The sequence below is a fragment of the Ornithorhynchus anatinus genome, chromosome 6 (genome assembly GCF_004115215.2).
Source record: "Ornithorhynchus anatinus isolate Pmale09 chromosome 6, mOrnAna1.pri.v4, whole genome shotgun sequence".
NCBI classification, from domain to species: domain Eukaryota; kingdom Metazoa; phylum Chordata; class Mammalia; order Monotremata; family Ornithorhynchidae; genus Ornithorhynchus; species Ornithorhynchus anatinus.
Genome location: NC_041733.1, coordinates 45281870 through 45296595, shown reverse-complemented (window position 1 = coordinate 45296595; position 14726 = coordinate 45281870). Strand labels below are relative to the sequence as shown.

Here is a 14726-nt window from a genome sequence, read left to right as displayed (position 1 = left end):
GCGGGGATTGTGCGTTGCAATTTATTCATATTAGTGTCCGTCTCCCCCTCCGGACCGTAAGCTCACTTGTGGGCAGGGAGTGTGTCGGTTCATTTTTCCGGTGTACCCTCCCAGGAGCTTAGTACAGCGCTCTGCACGTAGTAAGCGCTCAATAAATACAACCGAATGAATGAAAATATCTATATCAGTGTCCGAGTCCCCTTCTAGACTCTAAGCTCGTTGAGGGCGGGGATTGTGCGTTGCAATTTATTCATATTACTGTCCGTCTCCCCCTCCGGACCGTAAGCTCACTGTGGGCAGGGAGTGTGTCGGTTCATTTTTCCGGTGTACTCTCCCAGGAGCTTATTACAGCGCTCTGCACGTAGTAAGCGCTCAATAAATACAACCGAATGAATGAAAATGTCTATATGAATGTCCGCGTCCCCTTCTAGACTGTAAGCTCGTTGAGGGCGGGGATTGTGCGTTGCAATTTATTTATTCGTATTACTGTCCGTCTCCCCCTCCGGACCCTAAGCTCACTGTGGGCAGGGAGTGTGTTGGTTCATTTTTCCATTGTACTCTCCCAGGAGCTTAGTACAGTGCTCTGCACGTAGTAAGCGCTCAATAAATACAACTGAATGAATGAAAATGAAAATGTCTATGTCAATGTCCACGTCCCCTTCTAGACTGTAAGCCCGTCGAGGGCAGGGAATGCGTTGCTTCATTTTTCCGGTGTACTCTCCCAGGAGCTTAGTACAGTGCTCTGCACGTAGTAAGCGCTCGATAAGTACAGCTGAATGAATGAAGGAAAATGTCTATGGCAATGTCCGCGTCCCCTTCTAGACTCTAAGCTCGTCGAGGGCGGGGAACGTGTCTGTCAGCTCGGTTATCCTGTACTCTCCCAAGCGCTCCGCGCACAGAAAGCGCTCAGTACATGGGTAGGCTGGTGTTAGAGCGAGACGCGCAGGCTGAGATCCACCGAGGTGCCGGGGAGAGCCGAGCGGGCACTTGGAAGCTGATGGGGAGGCGTCTTGGTTTGCCGGACGACCACCGACGATCTTTGAGAAGCAGCGTGGCTCAGTGGAAAGAGCCCGGGCTTGGGAGTCAGAGGTCATGGGTTCGAATCCCGACTCTGCCCCTTGTCAGCTCTGTGACTGTGGGCGAGTCACTTCACTTCTCTGGGCCTCAGTTCCCTCATCTGTAAAATGGGGGTGAAGACTGTGAGCCTCACGTGGGACGACCTCATTCCCCTGTATCTCCCCCAGCGCTTAGAACGGTGCTCTGCACGTAGTAAGCGCTTAAATACCAACATTGTTATTTTGAGGAGCGGGGCGACGTGGACCGCAGGGTCCCAAGGAGGGATTTGAAGATTTGCAATCACCAGTGGCTGCCAGAGGGGCCCCTGCTGGAACTTTTGCCTCCATTCTCTAGTCCCAGACGTCACACTGCCTGAAATACGTCATCTGCGCTTTCCGAGCGGAGATGTTGCCGTTGGGTTTTGGACACTGGCTTGACTTTTCCTCTTCCATTCATTCAATAGTATTTATTGAGCGCTTACTATGTGCAGAGCACTGGACTAAGCGCTTGGAATGGACAATTGGGCAACAGATAGAGACCATCCCTGCCCAGTGACGGGCACTGCCCGTCTAATCGGTCATTTTGCCTGTTCATCCCCTTGATTCTATCTATTGCTATCGTTTTTGTCTGTCCGTCTCCCCCGATTAGACCGGAAGCCCGTCAGAGGGCAGGGACTGTCTCTCTCCGTTACTGATTTGTTCATTCCAAGCGCTTAGTACAGTGCTCTGCACATAGTAAGTGCTCAATAAATACTACTGAATGAATGAATGAAAGACCTTATCCGTCATTGGGCAGGGATCGCCTCCCTCTGTTGCCGAATCGTCCGTTCCAAGCGCTTAGTCCAGTGCTCTGCACATAGTAAGCGCTCAGTAAATACTATTGAATGAATGAATGCCTTTGGGGAGTCCATCTCAAAATACCTGGCGATCTGGGAGAGCGTGAGTCCTCTTCTTCCAAACCAGGATCATTCCCTGATTTGGAGCCGGCTCTTCCTCGGTTGCTAGCGGGAGATGATTTGGAGAGTTGTTTCATTCATTCAATAGTATTTATTGAGCGCTTACTAGGTGCAGAGCACTGGACTAAGCGCTTGGAATGGACAGTTCGGCAAAAGATAGAGACGGTCCCTGCCCGTCGACGGGCTTACGGTCTAATCGGGGGAGACGGGCAGACGAGAACGATGGCGATAAATAGAATCAAGGAGATGGACATCTCATTAATAAATAGGGTAATAAAAATATAGACAATTGAGCACAGTGCTGAGAGGAGGGGAAGGGAGAGGGGGAGGAGCAGAGGGAAACGGGGGGAACGGGAGCTTAGCTTGTTTCTAGATCCACGTCAGCTTGGGTGCCGTTTCCTCACGGGGTAATTATCAGAATACCGCTGCTAATAATAAGGTATCTTTTTAGTACTTACCAAGCATGGCAGTAAGCGCTGGGATAGAAATAATCTGAGTAATCAGATCAGGCGCAGTCCGTTCATTCATTCAATAGTATTTATTGAGCGCTTACTATGCGCAGAGCACTCTTCTAAGCGCTTGGAATGGACAAATGGGTAACAGATAGAGACGGTCCCTGCCCTCCGACGGGCTCGCGGTCCGATCGGGGGAGACGGACGGACGAGAACGATGGCGATAGATAGAAGCGAGGGGATGAACGTCTCATTAGAACAATAACAGATGAATAGAATCAGGGCGATGTACATCTCATTAACAAAATAAATAGGGTGATGAAGATCTATACGGTCGAGCGGACGATTACGGTGCCGAGGGGAGGGGAAGGGAGAGGGGGAGGAGCGGAGGGAAAGCGGGGAGAAGAGGGTTTAGCTGCGGAGAGGTGAAGGGGGGGTAGAGGGAGCAGAGGGAGAAGGGGAGCTCAGTCTCAGGGGGATCTCACAGTCCAAGTAGGAGGCAGTGCCGGTATTTAGGCATTATTTTGTAGATGCGGAAACCAAGGTACAGAGGAACTAGTGAGTTGCCCAAGGCAAGCAGGAGTCAGAAGGAGGATTAGAACCCACAGCCTTTGACTCCCAAGTCTGCATCCTTTCCACTAGGCCCCGCTGCCTCCCTAATGTAATGAAACGCGGCCTCCACGTTCATCAGAAGGCTAGCGAAGCTTCCCCAGAGAGCCCCGAGTGAGATGGTGTTCTTCCCACGGGGCCATTACGTTTGAAGCTTTGGAAATACGCATCAGATCGGTTTCTCTGAGGGTACGTATAAATGATCGCCCTCCCCTTGCTGTTGTTTCAATCGGATGTTCATCCCCTCGATTCTATTTACTGCCATCGTTCTCGTCCGTCCGTCTCCCCCGATTAGACCGTGAGCCCGGTCAGAGGGCAGGGACCGTCTCTATCTGTTACCCATCTGTCCATTCCAAGCGCTTAGTCCAGTGCTCTGCACGTAGTAAGCGCTCAGTAAATGCTATTGAATGAACGAACGAATGAGTCCGGAGAGATGAACCGGCCCGTCGGAGGCTGCCGCTTCGATTTGTAGCCTCCCCTGCTAAGGGCGCGTTCCCCCACCCGGGGAGTTTTCCGCTGGCCCCCCCTTTAACCGCTTCGAGGTTTCGTCGTGTCACGGTGTGATCTGTTCGGTGGCGCTGAGTAGGCTAGGAGCTTGTTGGAAACAATAATGTTGGTATTTGTTAAGCGGTTACTATGTGCAGCGCACTGTTCTAAGCTCTGGGGGAGATACAGGGTCATCAGGATGTCCCACGTGGAGCTCACAGTTAACCCCCATTTTGCAGATGAGGGAACTGGGGCACAGAGAAGTGAAGTGACTTGCCCACGGTCACACAGCCCTTCTCTCTTTCTACCGCCCACCCCGCACGGTCCGCTCCTCCGCCGCCCACCTCCTCGCCGTCCCCCGTCCTCGCCCGTCCCGCCGTCGACCCCCGGGCCGCGTCCTCCCGCGGTCCCGGAACGCCCTCCCTCCTCACTTCCGCCAAACTGATTCTCTTCCCCTCTTCAAAACCCTACTTAAAGCTCACCTCCTCCGAGGGGCCTTCCCAGACCGAGCTCCCCTTTTCCCTCCGCTCCCTCTACCCGCCCCCCTTCACCTCTCCGCAGCTAAACCCTCTTCTCCCCCCTTTCCCTCCGCTCCTCCCCCTCTCCCGTCCCTTCCCCTCGGCACCGTAATCGTCCGCTCGACCCTATATATCTTCATCACCCTATTTATTTTGTTAATGAGATGTACGTCGCCCTGATTCTATTTATTTGCTCTTGTTTTAATGAGACGTTCTTCCCCTCGATTCTATCTATCGCCACCGTTCTCGTCCGTCCGTCTCCCCCGATCGGACCGCGAGCCCGTCGGAGGGCAGGGACCGTCTCTATCTGTTACCCATTTGTCCATTCCAAGCGCTTAGTCCAGTGCTCTGCACCTAGTAAGCGCTCAATAAGTACTATGGAATGAAAAGTGGCAGAGCTGGCATTCGAACCCATGACCTCTGACTCCCAAGCCCGGGCTCTTTCCACTGAGCCACGCGGTCAGTCCTCGCCCTGACCCCTTGGGCAGAGCAGCTTGATGATATCCAAAAGGAAATCAGAGCAAGCGGAAAGATGGCGTGGATCCAGGTGGGGAGAGCTGCGTAAACCTACGCGTCTTGACTCTCGTTTCCCTGACTCTGTATTGGACACCAGCGAGTTGGCCCCGAGGATGGGAAGAAGGCGGGAAGGAGAAGGTGGGGTGGGATTAAAATGCCTTTTGAAGAAATAAAATATTTACCCGCCCAGACTCTGGACTAAGTCTGTTATGGTTGGGGAACCTGTCGGCTAATTCGGTTGTACTTTCCCAATCCGGTGCTCTGCACGTAGTAATGATAATGTTGGTATTTGATAAGCGCTTACTATGGGCAGAGCACCGTACTAAGCGCTTGGAATGTACAGATCGGTAACAGAGACAGTCCCTGCCCTTTGACGGGCGTACGGTCTAATCGGGGGAGACGGACAGACAAGAACGATGGCAATAAATAGAATGGAGGGGATGAACGTCTCATTAAAACAATAGCAATAAATAATAATAATAATGTTGGTATTCGTTAAGCGCTTACTAGGTGCAGAGCACCGTTCTAAGCGCTGGGGGAGATCCAGGGTCATCAGGCCGTCCCCCGTGAGGCTCGCGGTCTTCATCCCCATTTTCCAGATGAGGTCACTGAGGCCCAGAGAAGTGAAGTGACTCGCCCACGGTCACACGGCCGACAAGCGGCGGATCCGGGATTCGAGCCCGTGACCTCCGACTCCCAAGCCCGGGCTCTTTCCACTGAGCCACGTCGGTTCCGTGGTACGGGGAAGGAGAACGAGGGCCGGAGGGCTGAGGTGACCTGCCCGGGGTCACGCAGCCGGGCCGGCGGTAGAGCTGCGACTAGAATAATAATAATGATGTCGGCATCTGTTAAACGCTTACTGTGTGCAGAGCACCCTTCTAAGCGCTGGGGTAGGTACAGGGTCATCGGGTCGTCCCACGTGAGGCTCCCGGTTAATCCCCATTTTACAGATGAGTGAACTGAGGCCCAGAGAAGTGAAGTGACTGGCCCACAGTCACCCAGCTGACAAGGGGCAGAGCCGGGATTCGAACCCATGACCTCTGACTCCCGAGCCCGGGCTCTTTCCACTGAGCCACGCTGCTTCTCTAGAACCCAGGTGTCCTGACTCCCAGTCCCTTCCCTCCCGGCCCCGCTTCTCTCCCCCACCCTCCACCCCCTCCACGCTTTAACCGGGAGAGATGCGCCGGACGAGTTGGATACGAAAAATATCTTGCCTTTCTTTTCCAGACTAGAAGATCGATCCAGAAGTTATTAGAATGGGAAAATAACCGATTATATCACAAGGTAAGAACGGTTAAGGAATCGGTAACTCCGGTTCGCATATTTGACCCGCTCGAGGTTGAGAAAAAAATAATAGCCCGTTACCGATCGTAAAACAGCCACGTGGAAGTTTTGCAAGCCAGTTCAGGGCGCCAGCGATTGTAAAATGCATGGTTCGTAAGGTATTTTAAAAACGCCCGTGCCGTAGCCCGTGTTCCCGAAACACGCGTTTCAGTCGAGCGAGTTCAGATAAGTTGGTTGTAGTTAGTACCGATTCACATCAGAATACTTAACAAACTGTACTTTCTTAGCTTGGTTTGCACTGGAAGTTGAGTAAAAGGAAATGCGAATCTAGCAATATGATGGAATACGTAAGTATGGTTCTTTTTGGTTTGTTTTTTGTTTTTTTTCCCCCTTATTCTGTTTTTGGAGCCAGTCTTCTCATCCGCCAGATCTTATTTCTGCTTTTCATCTCAGCTCGATCTATGTGCGATGGAGCCTAGTGGTTTTAGACCTCTTGGAGTGGGGTGGGGGCCGGGGGGGGAGGGGGCGGGGGGAAGCGAACGTGCCTCCCCAAATCCACCGATCCTCGCTGCTTCTCATGAGAGCCTGTCAGCTGATGTCCCGGCATGAAAAACGTTGCGCTGTTCTCATACTCTTTCGACATCTCCATCAAAGTAGACGTAAAGGTCACGGCTGGCGCTGCGGGAAAGAGAATCGGGAAGCCCGACGGCCCACCTAAAAATCCAGTTCCGACCTCCCCGTTGTGTGCCCGTTCCTGTTTCTCCTGCCGTCCGTCTTGGAGCGGAGAGTCGTGAGCCGGCCCGTAATTGGCTTCAGAGATGGCTCGGGGGCCACCGTTTGCCCCGCGCGCGTCGGTCCTGCCGCATCCCCCCGTCGGCAGCCAGGAGACGGATGGCGCGTCCGCCTCGTTCCGTGTCCTGTAAATTGCCTTTTTTAATAATGTTGGTATTTGTTAAGCGCTCACTATGTGCAGAGCACTGTTCTGAGCGCTGGGGTAGACACGGGGGAGTCGGGTCGGCCCAAGTGGGGCTCACGGTCTTAATCCCCATTTTCCAGATGAGGGAACCGAGGCCCAGAGAAGTGAAGCGACTCGCCCACGGTCACACAGCTGACGAGTGGCAGAGCAGGGATTCGAACCCATGACCTCTGACTCCAAAGCCCGGGCTCTTTCCACTGAGCCGCGCTGCTCTTCACCAGCCTGCCGACGTCTTTCGGGCTGAGTGACGGAACGGGGTCCCCCCGAGCGGGTCGCGCCCCCCCCCCCCCCCCCCACCGCGAACGCCCGTCGACCGACGGGGCAGATGGTGGTGAATCTCAAATTGTCCCCACACGGAGGCTTCGCCCGGGGGCGGCCGCTGTCCCGTGTTACCGCACCCCAGGCTCATTTCGATGTTCCCCAGATGCCGTTTTCCAACCCCCCGGCGATTTGGGACCGGTCCAACGCGGTCCCGCAGTATCCGGCGGGTAGAAGCTTTCTCTCCGGCGTCCCTGAGCAGGAGAGATCGCGGCCCTCCCGTTCCGCCCCGCGGAAACGCAACCGCCGATATCGGACGGGGCCCCGTCTCGTTTCGTTTCCTTCCCCTCTCGGCTACGGCTCCGTACCGTCGGGGTGGGAACAGACCCGTAGTCCCGGTAGGCTCCACGAGAGGCCGTTTGCCGACTCCCACGGTCCTTCCTTGATTTTTCTTTTCAGACCGAAATCCCTCGTGTCGAACCGTAATAGATTCCAACCCGACCCGTGAGTTGCGACTGTCGGGTCTCGTGGCATCTTGCGAGGGAGCTGTGCCGGGTTGCATGGAAACGAGCCTGAGCGGAAATGGGCGGCGGTCAACACGTTCTCGTTTTTTGTTTTTGTTTTTCTTCATTTTGCAGGTAATCCTAATAGAGTTCTTACCAAAATATCCCATCCTCCGACCCGACTGAGAAGCGGTCGTCAATCGCTTTCGTGTTACCTGTCATTTCCTACCCTTAGTGCCTTGTAGATGATTTTGAAAAGAAGACGGTCTACTTTGCTGTGTCTCGAGTGTTCTTTATAACGGTAGAATAGCCTCCTCGCTATGGCATCTTTCATTTGGTTCAGAGGGAAGCGATTCGCACGTTTGTTTTTTTACGTTCAGCGAGGCTTCCGCGTTGCACTCTTGAGTTTTCACCCGAACGACCGACGACGAAGTGGCCGCTGAGGATTTCACGTCGGTGCCGGCGATGACTTGTTCCGAGCATGCTGCCTCATAATTTCCGTACCCTCCGTCCGTTTCTAAATACGGTGTCGTCGTTCCGGGGTTTTCATCTGAAGCCCTGTGCTCCTGTAATCCCTTAATGGGCACGCTCCGCCACGCTTCTAGTAGCCGGAACTGATTTGACAATAACCCGCTTTGCCGAGGACCCGGAATTAACAGCACTGGTTTTGTCCCGCACTTTGCAAAATCATCGCCTGCGGCGGTGGGTACGACGTTAAAGCGCCCCGACGACTTGTAAATATTGCCTCCCCGTGTGATGTGAAGTGCGGTATGCCAAGGTTTACGGAATGTCACGTAGCTCTTGACCGTATTGCCAACCGTTCTGCGGAAACCCTTAACCGTGAAAGAGGTGGGGGCGAGCGGGGGCTTTTGTGGCAAAGCCCGAAGCGGGGAAGTGGAGTTCTGGGGGCTGGCCCTCTGCGACGAGAAGGTGGAAGAGCACAGCGCCGCTCTTCCGAGCGCGCGGAGGCCCCCGAGGCCAAGACCCGCGTCGGGCTTTTCGGCCAACGTAGTCGTCGTCCCCGTCGGTTCCCGACCCGGACGTCTCGCCGGAGTACCGGCCGGCGCCCCCCGACCCCGAGCCGGGGTTTTCCTTTGCCGTTTCCTCTCCACCTCTCCCCCGTACCGGCCCCACCTCTCTCTCCGTCATCCACCTTCTTCCTCCCCCGCCCCCCCCATCCGCCGTGTGTCCCCCCCCCCACTCGGGCTCCGGAGGCTACCGTCTGGTAGCCGGGCGAGACCGGGTCGCCGGGTTGCCTCTGAGGGGGTCGGGGGGTTGAGGGTCCGGGGGGAAGGGGGTAATTGAGATCGCTTTCCCAGGTCGATGTCGGGACTAGGCCAGCGGGCCATCCCGTTGGCAAGAAAGTCCGCGCAAGTCACCCCGAGTCAGAGAACGAGCAGATAGATCGCAGTGTGTAGCCAGTGTTCCCACCGAGGCCGGCCCGCGAGATGGATTCGGCACACGGGAGGAGTCTCTCGCTTCGGTTTGTCCCGCAGAGCGGTGCCGGATGCCCTCGCCCCGATCTGCCGAGTGTTGTCTCGTCTCACGTGAGTTGCGGATTGAGGGGGAGAAGAAATTCTCCAGTTTTCTGAGCGCCTGCGGTGGTGGGGGCGGGGGGGGGGGGGGCGGGCCGCAACGATAAGCTGGTATAATAAGGGCGCCTCGGTGGGAGCGTCGCCCGTAAGGATGGGGAATCGGGGTGACCTTAACCACCGGTGGCCCGTTGCCCAGCCGAGGTCAGGAAGCACGGCGGTCGTCGTCGCGGTCTCGGTTCCGACCGGCACCGCCGGAGCCCCCCCGACCCCAGGCCGCCGCGTTCGAATGCCGGAAGCTTTTCTCCTCCTCCCGACGGTCTGAATAACCCATGCTGCCCCTCGCAAGCCCGGCCGAGTCGCGCGGAAAGAACGGCGGCGAGCTGGGAGTTGTTTCCGTGAAACGTGTATCGGGTGGGGACCGAGGAACGGAAGCGGAATAGAATTGGCGATTCCGGAGCCGCTTCTGGAAGAGTAGAACGTGAGGCAGAATGCGTGGCCGGCTAGTGCGGAGGCGGCCCCAGGTGTTGGTTTTGCCAGCTCCGAGGCCCTCGGTAGTGGCCGCCCAGCGTTCGGCACGGCGTTGTTCGTCGCGTTAGGGTTTACCGGCGGTGGCTGCTGGATGGCTCCAGCTTCTCAGGAATCACCCCGGTCGGTTGCCTTGTTCTCGTGTGACCGACTGGCGTTACCAGCTGGTTTTCTGGGGTGCCGGGGGCCGAGAGGGGCGGGCAGACGAAGAGCTGGATATTAGGGACGTCGGTCTGTTCTCTTCGAGCTGCGGTTGGGCCTTGTCCCGCGGCAGTCTCCGTACGGAAAGGGCGGCATCCCAACCCCGCCCAGCGTCCCTAGGATTCACGCGGCTTCCTCCGCTGGGTCGTCAGCCCGTGGCCGAGAAGTCCACGCCAGGTGGCGGGGAGCCACTTCCCGGACCGCGTCCCGTGGAACGGGCAAGTCCCGGGGCAAGCCGCCCGGATTTTCCAAAAGGCCAGCAGCGCTCCGTGGGTTTCCCCCAACCCCTGTTCCGAGGACGTCTTGAAAGTACAGTTTCCTGGCTGCCCGGGTTCTCCGCCCGTCCGGGGATTTACAAGCCAGAAGAATCCGCCCTAGGTGTACGTTTGTGTGCGGGGCTGGGGAGAGAGAACCTGAATGATCCGGATTGACCGGCCCCTTGAGTCAGGCTGGCAGGGTGATTGGGTAGGCCTGGCCTCGTAGGTGCGGCTACCTGTTTTCAGGATGACCCGAAAGGATAACGGTACATTGAGATTTTTGCCCAAACGGGCCTCTAGACAATCCCTTTCTGTCCATTTCGTCCTCCTTCTCCCAACTTTTCTCCCTACCCCCTCCCTTTTCTCGCTCTCCCTCTCGCCCCTCCCCTCTTTTTCTCTCTCTCCTCCCCACCCGACCCCTACCTTGCCCCGCCCCCCCGTTGAAACGGGAGAGGGTCCCTCGCCGCCGAGCAGTGGAATTTTTGAAAGTGTTGAAAGTGGAAAAGTGCCTTGCCTTCTTCGAATCAAGATACCGTTACAGGCTAAGGGGAGAGAAGGGAATCGAGAGCGATTCAGCCGTTTCGCCAAGTATTTCCCCTCCCGGAGTAGCGGGGGAGATTTAGCCGTTTCCGTCCCCACCCCTCCTCCCCATTTCTTTGATTTCTCTCCGGTTTTTTTTTTGTTTGTTTTCTTTCAGATTTTTATCTGAATGTCTGGTAAGTGTTCCGCGGTTACAGAATATTGGGAGAACGGGGTTACCGTCCCCGACGTGAAAGGTCTTGTGGAACAGAGTTCCACTCTCTCCGGGAGCTGTGCTCAAGGAAACGGTATGAAGAGAATGGACACGTGATTTCATTTTGGAGGAGGGAGGTGGTCAGGAGATGAATGTTTCTGATCAATTTAGCTTAGTCTCAATAGCCCTGCGAAAGCTCCCATTTTCTCATTATACGATATCAATAGACGCGTCGGTCCGTCTCTCAGCGTCGACCTGTGAACACTAGCTTGTGAGCAATAAATCAAACTGTTACCCTTGGGTGTAAATAGCCTTCACCATTATAGTGAACTCTGTTGAAAATCTGTTCTTGTCCTGCAGAATGTTTTATTTTCTTTTTCTTTTAATGAGGTTGTAACGTGTTAAATCCCAAGTAAAAGGTTTTTCCAGTTCCCTGGAAGCTGTCTGAAAATCGAGTCCGTAACGTTTCTATTTGGTATATCCAGGAATAGCCACTTTTTTTTTTTTTTTTTGGACTAGAACCTCACTGCTTGTACTCCAATAAAATCCTAGCTCAATATCGTCTTGGAACTTTTCTGCGTTAACGTGGGCCAGAGAGACAGAAGTGCATCCAGCCCTCATCGGTTGGGCCGAGCTCATCTCGCGGAGTTGGCCGCGTCGCCCGGACCCGAGCGTAAGATGCAGAGACCCTCCCGGGTCCCGGAGCCTCCCGTAAGGGCATCTGCTTATGGCGAAGAACCGTTCTGTGATTTGAATGTGGGGTTAGGTCTCATTTAATGGGCGGGGGTCATACAGGAGAGAGGGGAAGGGATCGTGTTCTTGGCTCCCGCGTGACCACAGGGAACGGGAAATCCCTATGATAAGTGCCGGGGTAGGGACAGGATAATCAGGTTCCACTCGGGGCTCACCGTCTAAGTAGGAGGGAGGGCAGGTGTTGCATCTCCGTTTTACAGCCGAAGGAACCGAGGCCCAGAAAAGCGAATGACTTGCCTAAGGTATCACAGTCGTGGCGTTGGGATTAGAGCCCAGGTCCTCCGACTTCCGGGCCCGGGCTCTTCCCGCCGGGCCTCGCCGCTTCCCAGATCCGCCGATTTGGATCTCTGTTTTCTCTCCGGGCCCTGTCCTCTCCAAACGGGAGCCGGCCCTCTCTGGGCCGGTGATGGGCACCTCGACGAGGACGGTATCACCCCTTGGTAATAGGGGTGTTCATCGAGTGCTTCCCGATCGCCCCGGGATGGATACGAAGATCGGCAGACTGGGACACTTACCGTGCGCCATGCGCTGGCGCCTTGCCCCCGTCCCGGGGGCAAACGAGAACTTCCCCGGTGATGTCCGGGGCATTTCGCCAATCGCCTGTGGGGCGATGAGAAAGAAAACGGCCCATTCGATGGACCGGGGCCCACCTACGGGGTAGGGAGAGCCCGGCTAGGCTAAGGGGTGGCGCGACGTCTTGACCGCACGAGGCCTCCCCTCGTCTACCATCCTCGAAGTCCGATCCGTGCCCCCTTTGCCCCGGGGAGTCCCGAACGGGGGTATTCCTGCTGAGGACCGAAGAGCTACGTGGGGCCGTTTGGGGCGTGGTGCAGAGTGGACCGGCCCGGGAGGACTCATGAAAAAGAGCTGATGGATGTGGGGGCCTCTGCCCCATCTCCGCTCGCCGTGTCCTCCGATCCCTCAGAGCCTCCCCCGGGCAGGGTCACGGCACGGACCCGCTGCCCGCCCTGAGGCAGCGCCCGACTCCTCCGAACCCCACGGGTCCTCTGGGAAGGGGACGCGGGAAATCCGGCCCTGTTTCCCGGGAGTCGGGCAGTTGAATTCTCGATCCGCGCCCTGGTCTGCTCAGAGACACCCCGGCGGTGCGCCGGGTCGTCGTGGATGACGATCGTCGTGGTACCTGTTAAATGTGCAGGCGTTATAGGCCAAGCGCTGTTCTGAACCCTGGGGTAGGTAATAATAATAATAACGTTGGTCTTTGTTAAGCGCTTACTGTGTGCAGAGCACTGTTCTAAGCGCTGGGGGGGGGGAGAAGCGGCGTGGCTCAGTGGAAAGAGCCTGGGCTTCGGAGTCAGAGGTCATGGGCTCGTCTCCCGGCTCTGTCACTCGTCAGCTGTGTGACTGTGGGCGAGTCGCTTCACTTCTCTGTGCCTCAGTTACCTCATCTGTAAAATGGGGATTAACCGTGAGCCTCACGTGGGCCAACCCGATGACCCTGTATCTCCCCCAGCGCTCAGAACGGTGCCCTGCACATAGTAAGCGCTTAACAAATACCAACAGTATTATTATTATTATTATTATACAGGGTCATCAGGTTGTCCCTCGTGAGGCTCACGGTCTTAATCCCCATTTTCCAGCCGAGGGAACAGAGAAGTGAAGTGACTTGCCCACAATCACCCAGCTGACAAGTGGCGGAGCTGGGATTGGAAGCCATGACCTCTGACTCCCCAGCCCGGGCTCTCGCCACTGAGTTAATCAGGGTGGGCGCAGTCCCCGTAGCGCACTGGGCTGGCTCACGGGCTAAGGAGAGAGGGGGAACAGTTTCCTCACTCCCATTTTACAGGTGAGGAAACTGAGCCCCAGAGAGAGCCATCAGGTGACTCCCCCGCGGTCACACAGCAGGCCAGGCGGCCGAGCCGGGTTTAGAACCCAGGGCCCCTTGACTTGCAGCCCCGTGAGATCGCTCGAGTCCCATACCAGCGCGAGGGCTTCAGAGCTCAGTGGATGCGCGGTGCCGTCTCTCGTTGTCCAAAACGGCGTCTCTTAAACGGACCCGGTCGGGTTTCGTCTCTTTGGGAAGCCGCGTGGCTCAGTGCAAAGAGCCCGGGCTCGGGAGTCAGAGGTCATGGGTTCGAATCCCGGCTCTGCCACTCGTCAGCTGGGTGACTGTGGGCGAGTCCCTTCACTTCCCTGGGCCTCGGTTACCTCATCTGTTCAATGGGGATGAAGACCGTGAGCCCCAAGTGGGACAACCTGATCACCTTGTATCCCCCAGCGCTTAGAACCGTGCTCTGCACCTAGTAAGCGCTTAACGAATACCGACATTATTATTTGAAGCGGGGCGGCTCAGTGGAAAGAGCCCGGGCTTGGGAGCCAGAGGTCCTGGGTTCGGATTCTGGCTCTGCCACTCATCAGCTGTGTGACCGTGGGCAAGTCCCTTAACTTCTCTGTGCCTCAGTGACCTCATCTGTAAAACGGGGATTGACCGTGAGCCTCACGTGGGACGACCTGATGACCCTGTATCTCCCCCAGTGCTTAGAACAGTGCTCCGCACATAGTAAGCGCTTAACGAATACCGACATTATCTGTACCTTTCCTTATAAATGGTCAGTTTAGAGAAGAAAAGCCGGATTCCCTCGCAGAAGCTTGATGGATTTCAGGCCCCTTTCGGAGGTTGGGGCCAAAAGGGGAACCGTGTTCGCGGATGTCGGCGAAAGGGCCGGGTTGGAGGAGGCCAGTTTCCCTTTGACGCCTTCCGTAAGCTCCTAGTTGCGCCTGAAACAGAAGCGGCGTCTTTAGCCGTCTATCTGAGGATTTTCAATGTCCGTTGGATCGTATTTATTGAGCGCTTCCCGTGTGCAGAGCACCGTACTAAACTGTTCGGCGCATCGTGGCTTAAACACCCTTTGCTCTCCTGTTCCGTAACAACAGTAACAGTTGTGATAATGATAATCGTGGCGCTCGTTAAGTGGATACAAGGAAATGGGGGCGGACACGGTCCCCGTCCCACATCTGTCTCGTCTCACGCTGTCGAGCCGCCTCTGACGCGCCGCCGCGGACACGTCTCTCCCAGACTGTCCCACCTCCATCTGCGACGGTTCTGGTAGCGGATCCGGAGAGTTCTCGTGGGTAAAAATACGGAATTGGT

At 56.0% G+C, this 14726-nt stretch overlaps 1 protein-coding gene across 5 annotated transcripts in view; it reads left to right on the top strand.

Annotated features, from left to right (window-relative positions):
• Positions 1 to 7888, top strand: part of CHIC1 (cysteine rich hydrophobic domain 1) — a 58091-nt gene extending 50203 nt beyond the window's left edge. Inside the window, exons 4-6 of one of the 5 annotated variants that reach the window (XM_029067476.2) lie at positions 5820 to 5876; positions 6164 to 6223; positions 7749 to 7888. In XM_029067476.2, the coding sequence (XP_028923309.1) occupies positions 5820 to 5876; positions 6164 to 6223; positions 7749 to 7799 (168 nt within the window). In that variant the 3' untranslated portion in view covers positions 7800 to 7888. Of the gene's footprint in view, positions 1 to 5819; positions 5877 to 6163; positions 6224 to 6530; positions 6876 to 7569 lie in introns of those variants that run through there. The other 4 variants (XM_029067479.1, XM_029067481.1, XM_029067482.2 and 1 more) reach the window with 4 other exon arrangements.
• Positions 7889 to 14726: the final 6838 nt, after the last annotated feature.